General features: G+C 45.2%; 1 protein-coding gene and 2 non-coding genes across 4 annotated transcripts; all 3 read right to left on the minus strand.

Annotated features, from left to right (window-relative positions):
• Positions 1–5484: 5484 nt before the first annotated feature.
• On the minus strand, positions 5485–13287 carry SDHAF1 (succinate dehydrogenase complex assembly factor 1). 2 transcript variants are annotated; one of them, XM_073655047.1, is made up of 3 exons: positions 8159–8973; positions 7738–8067; positions 5485–5904 (listed from the first exon to the last, which is right to left on the minus strand). In XM_073655047.1, exon 2 carries the CDS (start codon positions 8053–8055, stop codon positions 7807–7809), a length of 249 nt encoding a protein of 82 aa, XP_073511148.1. In that variant the 5' UTR covers positions 8056–8067; positions 8159–8973; the 3' UTR covers positions 5485–5904; positions 7738–7806. The 2 variants fall into 2 exon arrangements, with proteins under 2 accessions (XP_073511148.1, XP_073511149.1); XM_073655048.1 differs by lacking the exon at positions 8159–8973 and adding an exon at positions 13061–13287 and having other exon boundaries at positions 5487–5904.
• Positions 7068–7200, minus strand: LOC141175276 (small nucleolar RNA SNORA47). Its single transcript, XR_012253028.1, has one exon. It is a non-coding gene; the product is annotated as a small nucleolar RNA SNORA47 (small nucleolar RNA).
• LOC141175287 (small nucleolar RNA SNORA47) lies at positions 8862–8937 on the minus strand. Its single transcript, XR_012253029.1, has one exon. It is a non-coding gene; the product is annotated as a small nucleolar RNA SNORA47 (small nucleolar RNA).
• Positions 13288–13827: the final 540 nt, after the last annotated feature.

Raw genomic sequence — 13827 nt, forward strand, 5'->3', positions numbered from 1 at the left:
GATCTTACTATAACAGCAGCGCTACTGCAGTTTTTTACATTTTACTTTAGGATCATCAAAAAGTTAATTTATTTCAGTTCTTCAATACAAAAAGTGAAACTCATATTCTATAGTCATTACACACAATGATCTATTTCAAGTGTTTATTTCTGTTAATGTTGATGATTATGGCTTACAGCCAATGAAAACACAAAAGTCATCTCAGTAAATTAGAATACTTTATAACAGCTTGAAAACTGTTTTTAAAATCCAAAATGTTGGCCTACTGAAATGTATGTTCAGTAAATGCTCTCAATACTTGGTCGGGGCTCTTTTTGCATCAATTATTACATCAATGCGACGTGGCATGGAGGCGATCAGCCTGTGGCACTGCTGAGGTGTTATGGAAGCCCAGGTTGCTTTGATAGCAGCCTTCAGCTCGTCTGCATTGTTGGGTCTGGTGTCTCTCGTCTTCCTCTTGACAATACCCTATAGATTCTCTATGGGGTTAAGGTCAGGCGCGTTCGCTGGCCAATCAAGCACAGAAATACTGTTGTTTTTAAACCAGGTATTGGTACTTTTGGCAGTGCAGACAGGTGCCAAGTCCTGCTGGAGAATGAAATTTCCATCTACAAAAAGCTTGACGGCAGAGGGAAGCATGAAGTGCTCTAAAATTTCCTGGTAGACGGCTGCGCTGACTTTGGTCTTGATAAAACACAGTGGACCTATAACAGCAGATGACATGGCTCTCCAAACCATCACTCATGGTGGAAACTTCACACTAGACCTCAAGCAGCTTGGATTGTGGCCTCTCCACTCTTCCTCCAGACTTTGGGACCTTGATTTCCAAATGAAATGCAAAATTTACTTTCATCTGAAAACACCTTGGAAGTCCAGGTCTTTTTCTCCTTGGCCCAGGTAAGACGCTTCTGGCGTTGTCCATTGGTCATTAGTGGCTTGACACAAGGAATGTGACACTTGTAGCCCTTATCCAGGATAAGTCTGTGTGGTGGCTCTTGAAGCAATGACTCCAGCAGCAGCCCACTCCTTGTGAATCTCCCCCAAATTTCTGAATGGCCTTTTCTTAATCCTTTCAAGGCTGCGGTTATCCCGGTTGCTTGTGCACCTTTTTCTACCACACTTTTTCCTTCCACTCAACTTTCCATCAATATGCTTGGATATAGCACTACGTGAACAGCCAGCTTGTTTAGCAACGATCTTTTGTGGCTTACCCTCCTTGTGGAGTGTCAATGACTGCCTTCTGGACATCTCCCCATGATTGTGGAGCCTACTTAAACAGACTAAGGTACCTTTTTAAACCATCGGAAGCCTTTGCAGGTATTTTTTTTATAATTATTCTAATTTACTGAGTGACTTGTTTTCATTGGCTGTAAGCCATAATCATTAACAAAAAATAAACACTTGAAATAGATCACTGTTTGTAATGACTGTATATGGAGTTTCACTTTTTGTATTGAAGAACTGAAATAAATTAACTTTTTGATGATATTCTAATGGATTGTTTTTTTGTTTGCATGTTTTTTAATCTGATTAAGCATGTAATTGGATATAAGCCTTTCATTAGCTATACTATAGTACACTGCTCAAAAAAAATAAAGGGAACACTCAAATAACACATCCTAGATCTGAATGAATGAACTATTCTCATTGAATACTTTGTTCTGTACAAAGTTGAATGTGCTGACAACAAACTCACACAAAAATCATCAATGGAAATCAAATTTATTAACCAATGGAGGCCTGGATTTGGAGTCACCCCCAAAATTAAAGTGGAAAAACACACTACAGGCTGATCCAACTTTGGTTTAAAGTCTTTAAAACAAGTCAAAATGAGGCTCAGTATTGTGTGTGGCCTCCACGTGCCTGTATGACCTCCCTACAACGCCTGGGCATGCTCCTGATGAGGTTGCGGATGGTCTCCTATGGGATCTCCTCCCGGATGGCACATCAATGCGAGCTGTGGCAAGGTTTGCTGTGTCTGTCAGCATAGTGTCCAGAGGCTGGAGGCGCTACCAGGAGATGTGGAGGGGGCCGTAGGAGGGCAACAACCCAGCAGCAGGACCGCTATCTCCGCCTTTGTGCAAGGAGGAACAAGAGGAGCACTGCCAGAGCCCTGCAAAATGACCTCCAGCAGGCCACAAATGTGCATGTGTCTGCACAAACGGTTAGAAACCGACTCCATGAGGGTGGTATGAGGGCCCGATGTCCACAGATGGGGGTTGTGCTCACAGCCCAACACCGTGCAGGACGCTTGACATTTGCCACAGAACACCAGGATTGGCAAAGTCGCCAATGCCGCCCTGTGCTCTTCACAGATGAAAGCAGGTTCACACTGAGCACTGTGACAAGAGTCTGGAGACACCGTGGAGAGCGATCTGCTGCCTGCAACATACTTCAGCATGACCGGTTTGGCAGTGGGTCAGAAATGGTGTGGGGTGGCATTTCTTTGGAGGGCCGCACAGCCCTCCATGTGCTCGCCGGAGGTAGCCTGACTGCCATTAGGTACCGAGATGAGATCCTCAGACCCCTTGTGAGACCATATGCTGGTGCGGTTGGCCCTGGGTTCCTCCCAATGCAGGACAATGCCAGACCTCATGTGGCTGGAGTGTGTCAGCAGTTCCTGCAAGATGAAGGCATTGAAGCTATGGACTGGCCCACCTGTTCCCCAGACCTGAATCCGATTGAGCACATCTGGGACATCATGTCTCGCTCAATCCACCAACGTCACGTTGCACCACAGACTGTCCAGGAGTTGGCGGATGCTTTAGTCCAGGTCTGGGAGGAGATCCCACAGGAGACCATCCGCAACCTCATCAGGAGCATGCCCAGGCGTTGTAGGGAGGTCGTACAGGCACGTGGATGCCACACACAATACTGAGCCTCATTCTGACGTGTTTTAAGGACATTACATCAAAGTTGGATCAGCCTGTAGTGTGTTTTTCCACTTTAATTTTTTTTTTTTGGGGGGGGGGGGGGGGGGACTCCAAATCCAGGCCTCCATTGGTTAATAAATTTGATTTCTATTGATGATTTTTGTGTGATTTTGTTGTCAGCACATTCAACTTTGTACAGAACAAAGTATTCAATGAGAATATTTCATTCATTCAGATCTAGGATGTGTTATTTGAGTGTTCTCTTTATTCTTTTGAGCAGTGTATATAATCTCTATAGGACCTTTTCGTGTTTAGTTCTGAAAAAGGACGCTTTGAGAGTTTGAAATGCGTTGCCATATTTTGTCATATGAATACCATCTATACTCAATTTAAGATATTCTGATAAATTTTGTATTTTAGAAATTGGAACAGCACCTTTCTTCTTTTTTCGTTTATCGCACGTGTGGCTACACTGGTTCCTGTGCTTTGTCATGCCGCATACTGATGCAAGTTTGCTGGCTTTTTTTCTCATATCGCTTCCCACCTTTGCTGCCAATGCCCAGGCTCAGCAACACAAATAAAGGTGGAGGGAGTTCCATTCATCCTTGTGGCTCCCGATTGGCCCAGAAGAGCTTGGTACGCAGAAGTGGTCAATCTAATCGCAGACGTCCCGTGGAGACTCCTTGATTGTCCAGACCTCCTTTCCCAAGGTCCCTTATTCCACCAGAATTCTTAGTGTCGCAATTTAACGGCATAGCTGTTAAAGCTGAAGTCCTGAAGCATGCATGTTTTTCCGACCAGGTCATCCAGACCATGATCAAAGCGAGGAAGTCTTTTGCATTGCGCATCTACCATCGCACTTGGAAGGTCTTTTTTTCGCTGGTGCGAAGCCGAACACGCAGCTCCCATGTCCTTTTCTCTTCCATCACTTCTGATCTTTCTTCAGTCAGGTCTCAAATCAAATCTGTCCTCTCTCTCAGCTCCCTCAAGGGTCAGGTCTCTGTCCTGTTAATCCTATTTCAGAGGAACCTAGCTCATTCTGCTCCTCACTACCATCCTCCCGTGGACCTCAACCTGTCCTAAAAGCTCTTCATGGGTTCCCCCTTAGAGCCCATAAGGGACATGTCTCTCACTCTGCTCTTCTGAAAGGTTGCCTTCCTAGTGGCCATCACTTCCATCAGGCGCATTTCCGAGCTGGCGGCTCTTTCATGCCGCTCGCCCTGCCTGGTCATTCACGAGGACATGGTGGTGCTACTTCAAGTTCCTTCTTTTCTCCCGAAGGTGGTGTCTCCCTTCCACCTTAATGAGGGCATAATCCTTCCTCCCATTTGTCCATCTCCTACTCATTCTCGGGAACAATCCCTCCACAAGTTGGACCTTGTCAGGGCTCTACGTCTCTCTAGAACTGCATCTTTCAGACATTCCGACTCTTCGTTCATGATGAATCGCCCACTGGATTCACTCTGTCATCCTGAAAGCGTATCGTAGACAGGATAGACTGCCCCCACCCGGGGTCCACGCTCACTCCACTCAGGCAGTTGGGGCTTCCTGGGCCATTCGCCATCAAGCCTCTGCATCACAGCACTGCAAGGCTGCTACATGGTCTTCAGTACATACATTCTCAAAGTTTTACAGAGTGAATAACTACAACTCGGCAGATGCGATCTTAGGTAGGAAAGTTCTGTTAGCAGCAGTCGCCTGGGTTTAGTCCTGCTCAGGGCGTTCTTCCGTTTCTTTCTCTTTCCCACCCTTGGGACTGCTTTGGGTGGTCCCATGGTCTCCTGTGCCCCCCCAATGAAGTGATATAGAAAAGAGGATTTGGGGTACTTATAAAATCTCTTTCACAAAGCCTTCATTGGGGGACACAGTTCCCGCCCTTGTTTGGCTTGTTAAAGTTATTTTCTGTTGCTTCTCCTACTGCTTTATCACTACCTGATTAGCTTTGTGCCAGTTGGTGGTGTACCCTGCTGAGGAGGAGCTCCTTTTTTTGCCTAGTGTCAGCAGCATACACCCCATGGTCTCCTGTGTGCGCCATTGAAGGCTTCGAGAGAGATTTTACCATAACTACTAGTGTTGAGCGAGTATGTTCTGTCCGAGTATGCTCGGGCCGAGCTCCGAGTATTTATAGCTGCTCGGTGATATGGTTGAATCCCTCCCGTGTGCATGATTTGCAACTGTTTGACAGCTTTATTACATGTGAGGAATGTGTAAGAAATAGACATTCCTCACATGTAATAAAACTGTCAAACAGTTGCAAATCATGCACACGGGAGTGATTCAACCATATCACCGAGCAGCTATAAATACTCAAGAGCTCGGCCCCAGCATACTCGGCGAAAGGGTTAATAGAACATACTCGCTCAACACTAATAACTACCCAAAATCTTCTTATCAGTAAATGAGTCAAAATCATGTCCAACATATTTGATAAAGCAGTCATCCCTTTTAAAGAAAAAATGTCAAGTTCTTTAAAATTACAATTGCTGATTGAGATAGTTTTGCAGAGAAATGCATGCTCTTATCTCCTCCTAGTGGTAAGTGCAGGCATGAATCATTTCATACTTCTCACTGCACCAGGGCCTGGGGTGTTTTATAGAACAAGAAGTCAGTCACATGCCAGGCTTCTGATTTAGCATATCTTTATACCACAAATTTCTTACAGCTTTTTCCAGTGGATTATAGATATAGACTGTGCAAATACTTTTCAGTGGCGTCATAACTTTATCGGCTTAAATACTTTGTGCTTCCTCTCTTGGGATTACACACAAAATCCAATTCAAAGGAAATATAAATTAGCCCTATATTAGGTTTTGTAGACAGATACAAAAGAAGTATATACAGCTATAGTAAATCCATACTAAATTTCTCAGTTCACACGAGATCCCCATCTTACACCCTACATCCACGGTGCAGACGCTGCATCTCCACAACCCCTCTGGATTCATAGTGGACGTGGCACAGAGAAAGGAAACTCGGGATGCGCTTCTGATAGCTGTCAGTTACAGGCCCAGCGTCTCACCTCCGCAGCATCCTGAGGATAGAGGACAAAGCAGTTACAGTTTCCACATGACTCAATCAAATATTTACTGTTTTTAGGGTAGCAATATACTGAACCACACTGCAAAAACATGCATCCGTCCGGAAACACCAGAGCCTGTGCCAGGGGCTGGAAATCTAGCTCTACTGCACAAAGGCCTGGAGCACAAAGAGAACATGCAAACTTCATGCAGATATTCCTGCGCCATCACAGGACGACAATCCTGCTGTGAATTTACATAAAATGCCAGGAACACTATATGCAAAGAGGGGTATGATGTTCTCTAGGGTCCATGACTCCCATCATTGTAGTGAGACTGCACGTGTGCCCAGCTCTCTGCACTTATGGCTGGTATGCCACAAATGCACATTACTGAAAATACACTCCTCAACAATGAAACTGCAACACAGAGGAAAAGTCGTGGAATTTACTGTGGTAATTATAATGTTTTCCCCCTCCCCTGCACGTCACAGTGCCTGGATTTGGCTGCTGCAGCTGAACATCACAGGGCACTGTGATGTGCAGGGGAGGAGGGAAACATTGTAATTCACACAGGAGGTGGGGATTTCTTCCAGTCCCTGGGACTGGAACACATCAGGAACTTGTAGGGATAAAAAGACATTTCACAGCAACAAGACCTCTAATATGAGGCATACAGGTATGTATAGAATTACATTTCTATCACCTGTATGACAGGGTGACAGATTCCCTTTAAAGGGGTTGTCCGGTCTATATCAATAAGTCTGCAGTCACTGTGTGACTGCAGACTTATGAATCCCCCCAGCCCTGGCACTGTGCACTGTGAGGATTACCCGGTTTCTGAGCCGTGACTGGCAGGTACATATGCGTTATACATACTTCCGGTCAGAGCCCGTCCAGTGGGTGCGGCCTCGCTCCATACACTTGTATGAAGCAAGGCCGCGCCCTCTAGTTGACCACTGAATGGCCATGTCTCTAGCCGCATCCACTTGTCGGGCTCTGGCCAGGAGTATGTACGGTACAACTCATACATACCCTCCGGTCCCAGCTCAGAAACCGGCGAATCCTCGCAGCACACAATACATGCGCTGGGGGGATTCATAAGTGTGTGATTGCAGACTTGTTGATTTGGAGCTGACAATCCCTTAACATCTATAGACCGTAGTTTGGAAATATAAGCTGTTATTGCAATATGCCGGTCATTTCCCACAACCAGAAATGAGAAGCGAATAGGCAGATGCAATGTTACTATAGGAGGATATAACCAGTAGGAAGCAGTACAGGGGACTGCTCCACCTTCTCATGCCTCCAGCCCCAGCATTAACAAATTGCACCTTAAATAAACACTGGTTATACAGTCAGCAAAAAATATTGCTACTACTACTATATCTTCATTAGTATTTGTGCTGTATTGTAGGGTAAAGTCACAAGGCACTAAATCACCACCATAACGTTTTGTGACTCAAACTGATGTTGTACAGTAAAGCCCTTTTGGCTTTATTACCATCTACATGACTCTGCAGGCAAGCAGCTTTACATCCAAAACCATGCAGCCAGTAATCAATGTGAGAGCCCCACCACACAGATGCAGTTTTACCTGCACTGTGGGCACCCAGTATGAGATTACTGCTAATGATATTGGATTCTGCAGCATCTTTGTCATTAGTACAGCAATTTCAATACTCAATGCAGCCCTGCTCATGAATATATAGGTTTCTATATATAACTGTCTTTGTACTGTTTGTTTATGATCTGGAGTTTGCCAAATTGAGTTAAGAATCCGGCCAGTTTACATACAGCTTCTCATTCAGAAGGTCTCCTCATAGTGTACATGATCAAAAGACCCACCCTAAATGTCCAGTTTTTCCAGGGCTCATCAGCAGGAGACTGGTGATCCCCTTATGTCGGGGGCACGTTTTACACCTCGGTGGAGGTCTTGATGAAGGCTCCGAGCTGTTTTGTGTTGACATCTCTCAGTTGATCCAGCTGCCTCCGGCCACGGCGCATGAGATATTCTATGTGCATGACGTCGATCCTGGGGATTTTGGCATTTTTCCTGAATTCATGCTGGATTCGGGGCAAGAAACCAGGTTTGTCCTTTCCAGCTCTCAAGAACTGTTTGTATAGACTCAGGACTTGTTTCTGGAGGTTGCTGTGTCTTATCATTGTGTGTCATAGCTGTAGAGACAGAAGGCACAGATCCACTCGTTACATCAAGATTATAGGTCTCATAGTGGCGAAGAATGATAGAATGATTTATAATACAAACCTCATACCACCCCAGCAGCCAATCAGAATGCAGAATGGACAGTGGCCGCACAAGTGGAGATTAGCATCTACCTCCGGACTAATATTAAAGGGATAGTGCAGTTTCAAACAAACTTTATTCAATACATAATAAAAAGTTACACAATTTTCTAACACTTTCTGTAGATCTTCTTCGCTTCTGATATCTGTGCTATCGGTCAATGAGTGGAAAGGTTATCGTGTACCTAGTGCAGTGTTTCCCAAACTCCAGTCCCCACACAGGTCACGTTATCAGGATTTCCACAGTATTGCAATTCCTGATGCCTTGATGATACTTCCACCACCTCCGTAATACTAAAGAAATCCTGAAGACATGACCTGTTGGGGGCTGTGAGTACAGGAGTTTGGGAAACACTGCCCTAGAGGATGAAAATCTGTCCTGGTCATGTGATGGACAGAATGGTGGTCCAGTTATTAAAAGCCTCTATGAGCTGGATGTATTAGTTCCATTATAGAAAGAATTAGCTTTGTGCCTGTGGTACTACATCATAATACATCCTAAAAGTTGGGATAAATAAGAGAATGATCTAGGGGGTAGTTTTCTCTAGAAGTTAATATACCAGAGCTTTAAAAAAATATAAATATTATGTTCCATACGTAGAAATGCAAGCTGTTATTGCAAAATGCCAGTCATTCCCCAAAGCCACAGATGAGAAGTGAGTGGGCAGATGCAATATTACTGTAGGAGGATATAACCGGTAGAAGCAGTACAGGGGACTGCTCCACCTTCTCATGCCTCCAGCCAGGGTCTCACATCACTCCTGACCAGGGGGGCGACGTTTGACAAATTTCCTTAAGGATCCGGTTTTTCAGCGGACAAACTAATATTAGTCTAATATTTACATCATGTTGAGCAAGCAGATCCTAACAGATGCTACAGGCCAGGATGGGGCTGCTGGGCAAAGCCTCCGCTGATGGGACTGGGCCACTGGGCAAAGCCTCAGCCAGGTGGGGTGCTGGGCAAAGCCTCTGCCGGGGGGGGGGGAACAGGGCCACTGGGCAGAGCCTCCGCGGGGTGGTGGAGCGTTGGGCAAAGCCTTCGCTGCGGGAACAGGGCCACTGGGTACAGCCTCCACCGAATGGGGCGCTGGACAGAGGACACTTCAGAAACTGCTCCTTTTTTCCCTGGAGTTTTGTAAGCCAAAAGCGTTGTTTTTATTTTCCACTAGAGGGTTTTTCAGGATTTTTTAGGCATCTTTTTCAAATCCATTAAACAATGAAGAAAACTTTAGTGCGTTTTGAGGAAAATATGCGTCTTTTTAGCCTTCCCATTCACTTGCATTGTAAAGTATTGAGAGTCTCTTAGTGAAAGACGCCTGAAGAACGGACCACTCATTTCTTTTGGGGACCTAAACATATGAACTGCAAGCTGTTTTGACAAAGAAATTAATACATCCATTCTTTTGAACATTTTGTCAGCGCAAACATGGTGGCGAACTAAAGTGTGAACATTTTTTTTTTATTATTATTTTACTCATTTATACAGCACCATTAATTCCACGGCACTTTATAGACATTATCATGCCCTAAGGCTGGGATCACACAGTTTTGGAGTGGACCTGCTTTAACCCCTTAAACCCCGAGGGTGGTTTGCACGTTAATGACCAGGCCAATTTTTACAATTCTGACCACTATCACTTTATGAGGTAATTACTCTGGAACGCTTCAACGGATCCCCCTGATTCTGAGACTGTTTTTTCATGACATATTGTACTTCATGATTTTGGTAAAATTTCTTCGATATCACTTGCGTTTATTTGTGAAAAAAACGGAAATTTGTTTTGGTTTTGGTGATAAAGCATTGTTTTTTGCTTCGTTTTTTATTTTTATTTTTTACCGTGTTCACTGAAGGGGTTAACTAGAGAGACAGTTTTATAGGTCAGGTCATTCCGGACGCGACGATACCAAATATGTGTACTTTTATTGTTTTTTTTGTATAATAATATTTATTGATGGGTACATTATATTTTTATTTATACTTTTTTACTTTGTCCCACTATGGGACTTTCACTTTTTTTTTCTCTGATCGCCTGCATGGCACAGGAATGCAGCACCATCCCTGTGCCATGCAGGCTGTCAGCGCTGGACAGGGAGAAGATTGTTTGGAGATGCACTGCGCATGTGCAAAAAATCTTCCTGCTGTCTGGTGACCCGGATGTTGTCATGACGACATTGGGTCGTCATAGCAACATCCTGGAAGCCACGGCAGACAGAACTGGAGGCCGGAAGAGGAGGTGAGTATCTGTGATCACCTCCCCTTGCCACCGCAATGCTGCGATCGACTTCGATCGCAGCATTGCGGGGGTTAATGTGCTGGGAGCAGTGCGGGACCGCTCCCTGCACATAGTACCGGGTGTCAGCTGTGACAATCAGATGACACCCGGCGGCGATCGCGCCCGCACAGCCTGTGTGCGCGCGCGATCGCGATGACGTACTAATACGGGTCTGGCTCTAAGTCCCAGGGCACAGACGCGTATTAGTACGTCTAATGTTGTTAAGGGGTTAAAAAAACAACACCTCAAAATCATTTTAAAGATTCTTATTGGCTATGTGCACATAGTTTTTTTTGTGTTCTAGAGGAAACTAGATCAGAAGATCAAAGTTTTTGAGTTAAGCATTTTTGAGGAGGATTTGAGGTCTAAGGGGTAATGTTTCTCCTAGTGGAGAGTGACATACCGGCTCTGGCATGACAAAATGTAAGGAGGCTTATTAGCCATGCATGCTCCCTTGGGAAATTAAATATGCAAATTGCCTCTTCAGTGAAGAGGACTAGAACTCTATAGCACCACCTGTTGGGAGCAGCAATTTTAAAAGTCACTATCAACCCTTTAACAAGCCTTGCAATATGACTTGGGATAAAAGCCACATCAGAATCTAAATTTGCAGACAGTGTTTCGGGCTGTTGCCCCTCGTCGGTGCAAAGTATGAGAACTGATTTGGCTAGATAAGAGGCTCTGGACTGAGGTCTAAGGGGTATTTGAAGTGTTTCTTCTGCAAAAACTCTGTGTGCACATAGCCACTTAAATTTAATGTAAAATCCCCTGTTCATATGAAATTTGAGCGGCTTTTTGATCTGCCTGCAGGGGTTTAGAAAAAACAGCCGATGGACAAATAAAAAAAGCGCACATCACTTCGAGGCGGATCCTCCAGGAATCCATATCAGATCAAATCAAAAGACTGCAAAAATCGCATCAGGAATAAAACCTCTGAAAAAGAGTTTCAGGAAAAGAAAATCTACAAGTTTTTCAAGCTTCAGGAAAGGCTCCTGTTTTGGTGAAGCTTTAGTTTTCCTTTTTCCTAAAGCAATTTTGAAGAGTTTGGGAAGAGTTTTTTCCCTGAAGAGTTCTTTGTAGCCTTTTAATTAGACAGTGCCCAGGTTCGGAGATGTTTCCTTCAGGATCTGCTTTCTTTTTCCACTCCAGATAATTTTCAGTCTCTTTATGGGAAAAAAAAAATAAAAAACTTCCTAAATATGAACAGCAAAGTGGATTTCCCACTGAAATTAATAAGGACACTTTTCAATAGTTTGAGAAGGGTTTTGAAAAGGATAAAAAAAAACAGTGTGAGGCTCTGTGCCCACGATGCAGAAATGCTCCGGATTTTTCCTGAGCGTTTCTGCATCTCCCTGGCAGAAAAAACGCATGCGGATTGTACATGCGTTTTTCCTGCCAGGGACAAGCGGATGTGAAGCGTTCTTCACTTGCGTTTCCGCATGCGGGTTGTCAAGCGCTTTTCCAAGCGATTTTAGCATCACTTGGAAAGTGCTTGACAACTTGGTCACACTATATAAATCCATGCAACCGGCATGGATTTATATAGTGTGACCGAAAGAATGGTAAAAAAAAATAAATCTATACTTACCTTCTGATGGCCCCCGGTCTCCTTATCCGATGCGTCTTGGCTTGCCGGCAGCTCGCGGTGGTCTAAAAAGGACCTGTCATGACGTCATTTAGTCATGTGACGGGTCAAGCGACCGCCGACGTCAGCGGTTGGGTGACCCGTCACATGACTAAATGACGTCATGGCAGGTCCTTTTTAGACCACCGCGAGCTGCCGACAAGCCAGGACGCATCGGATAAGGACACCGGGGGCCATCAGAAGGTACGTATAATGTATATTTTTCATTTTATTCTTTTTTTTTTTACAGGTTCTATGGTACCCGGGTCCGGAGAAGAGTCCAAAACCGGGTACCATCTGCACATTGAAACGCATGATATCCGCATGTGCACATGTAGTGATATTATGCGATTCAATGCAAGTCAATGGCGGCGATAACGCCGCGCTTCCGCAAAATAACTGGTAGTGCTGCGTTTTTTTCCGCAATGATAATCCGCAGCGGAAATTTCCGCAGCATGTGCACAGCACATGCGGATTATCATTGGGGAACATGGCAGGCCTTCTACCAAGCGTTTTTTAAGCGTTTCAGCAGCAGAACTGCCACTGCGGAAACGCTTAAAAAACGCATCGTGGGCACACAGCCTGAACATCCCTTAAAAGGAGCATTTCCTGAGGCTTTTACACTTAGTGTGAACGTAACCTTATCCGTTCCCCCCAATAACGACATAGAGGACGGTGCCTGCAGCAGGTCTCCAGGGGCGTGTACTGTATAAGACCCCCTGTCTACACTCCCTCCCTGCAGTGACCGAACTACTCTACCCTGCAGGCACACGGCAACGTACTGCAATGCACAAGGTCACAACCAGCTGCAACTGTTTCCAACATGTGGCCCCAGACTGTAGTGACCAGCTGCACTTGCTGGTAGTTGCAGTTCCACGACAGCTGGAGACAAGCAGCAGGCATAAATAATCTATGGCCTATCCCCGCCTGTATCATGGTAACAGTGGCGCCCCCAGCAATGTATTACCTCAAGTACCAGATCCCGGCCGTGTTACATAAGAGCAGGGATGGGCACCGAGTCGTCCAGCAAAGTAACTACAAGTCCCAGCACGTCCGGTCACCCCACATTAATAGGACAGTAAAGGCCGCAGAGACACATGTCGCCGCACTGTGACCTCCCGTGCACCGCCGGTACACACCACCGACCTTCACCCCGGAAGTCCACAGGTGTCACCGGAAGCCAGAACTCTCCAAGATTACCGAGCTCTGCTGCCACCTGCTGTCCGCGCATGATCACTGCAGCCTGTGTGTGCTCAGTGCGCACCACAGCATCACGGTCAATGTCTGAGGGCCGTGTAGGAGAAGCTGCGTCGCATCATTTCAGCTCTGCAGACTACAGAGGGCCGAATGGCACATAGTGCTGCGATGCTGACAGGGGCGAGCTGTGTCCTTATTGATTTTTAGTTTTGTATTGCCCGTTTGTTATTTATGATTGATAATAAAATCTGATTATTATTACTTTTGTTTTTGGAGTATTACTCTATGCCTCTTATTAGAGTATCCAGGGCTGTTTATCCATTCCAGCCTATATAATTGGGTAGGAGGCTGTATTTTTGTATATATCATGAATGTGTATTGGAGGATTTTGATTCGAAACTATTGAAATTTGCAGAATGGCCTAGTCTGGTGAATGCTGCCATTATTTCCATGGTGTGGATTATTGCCTTTGTGAAGTAGCCCATGAATCTACATGAGTGAGCGGACGGTCCAGCGGCACACTGACTGAAATCACCT

The sequence above is a fragment of the Phyllobates terribilis genome, unplaced genomic scaffold (assembly GCF_046119375.1).
Source record: "Phyllobates terribilis strain yellow unplaced genomic scaffold, ASM4611937v1 Scaffold_1__5_contigs__length_1240528914, whole genome shotgun sequence".
Taxonomy (NCBI): domain Eukaryota; kingdom Metazoa; phylum Chordata; class Amphibia; order Anura; family Dendrobatidae; genus Phyllobates; species Phyllobates terribilis.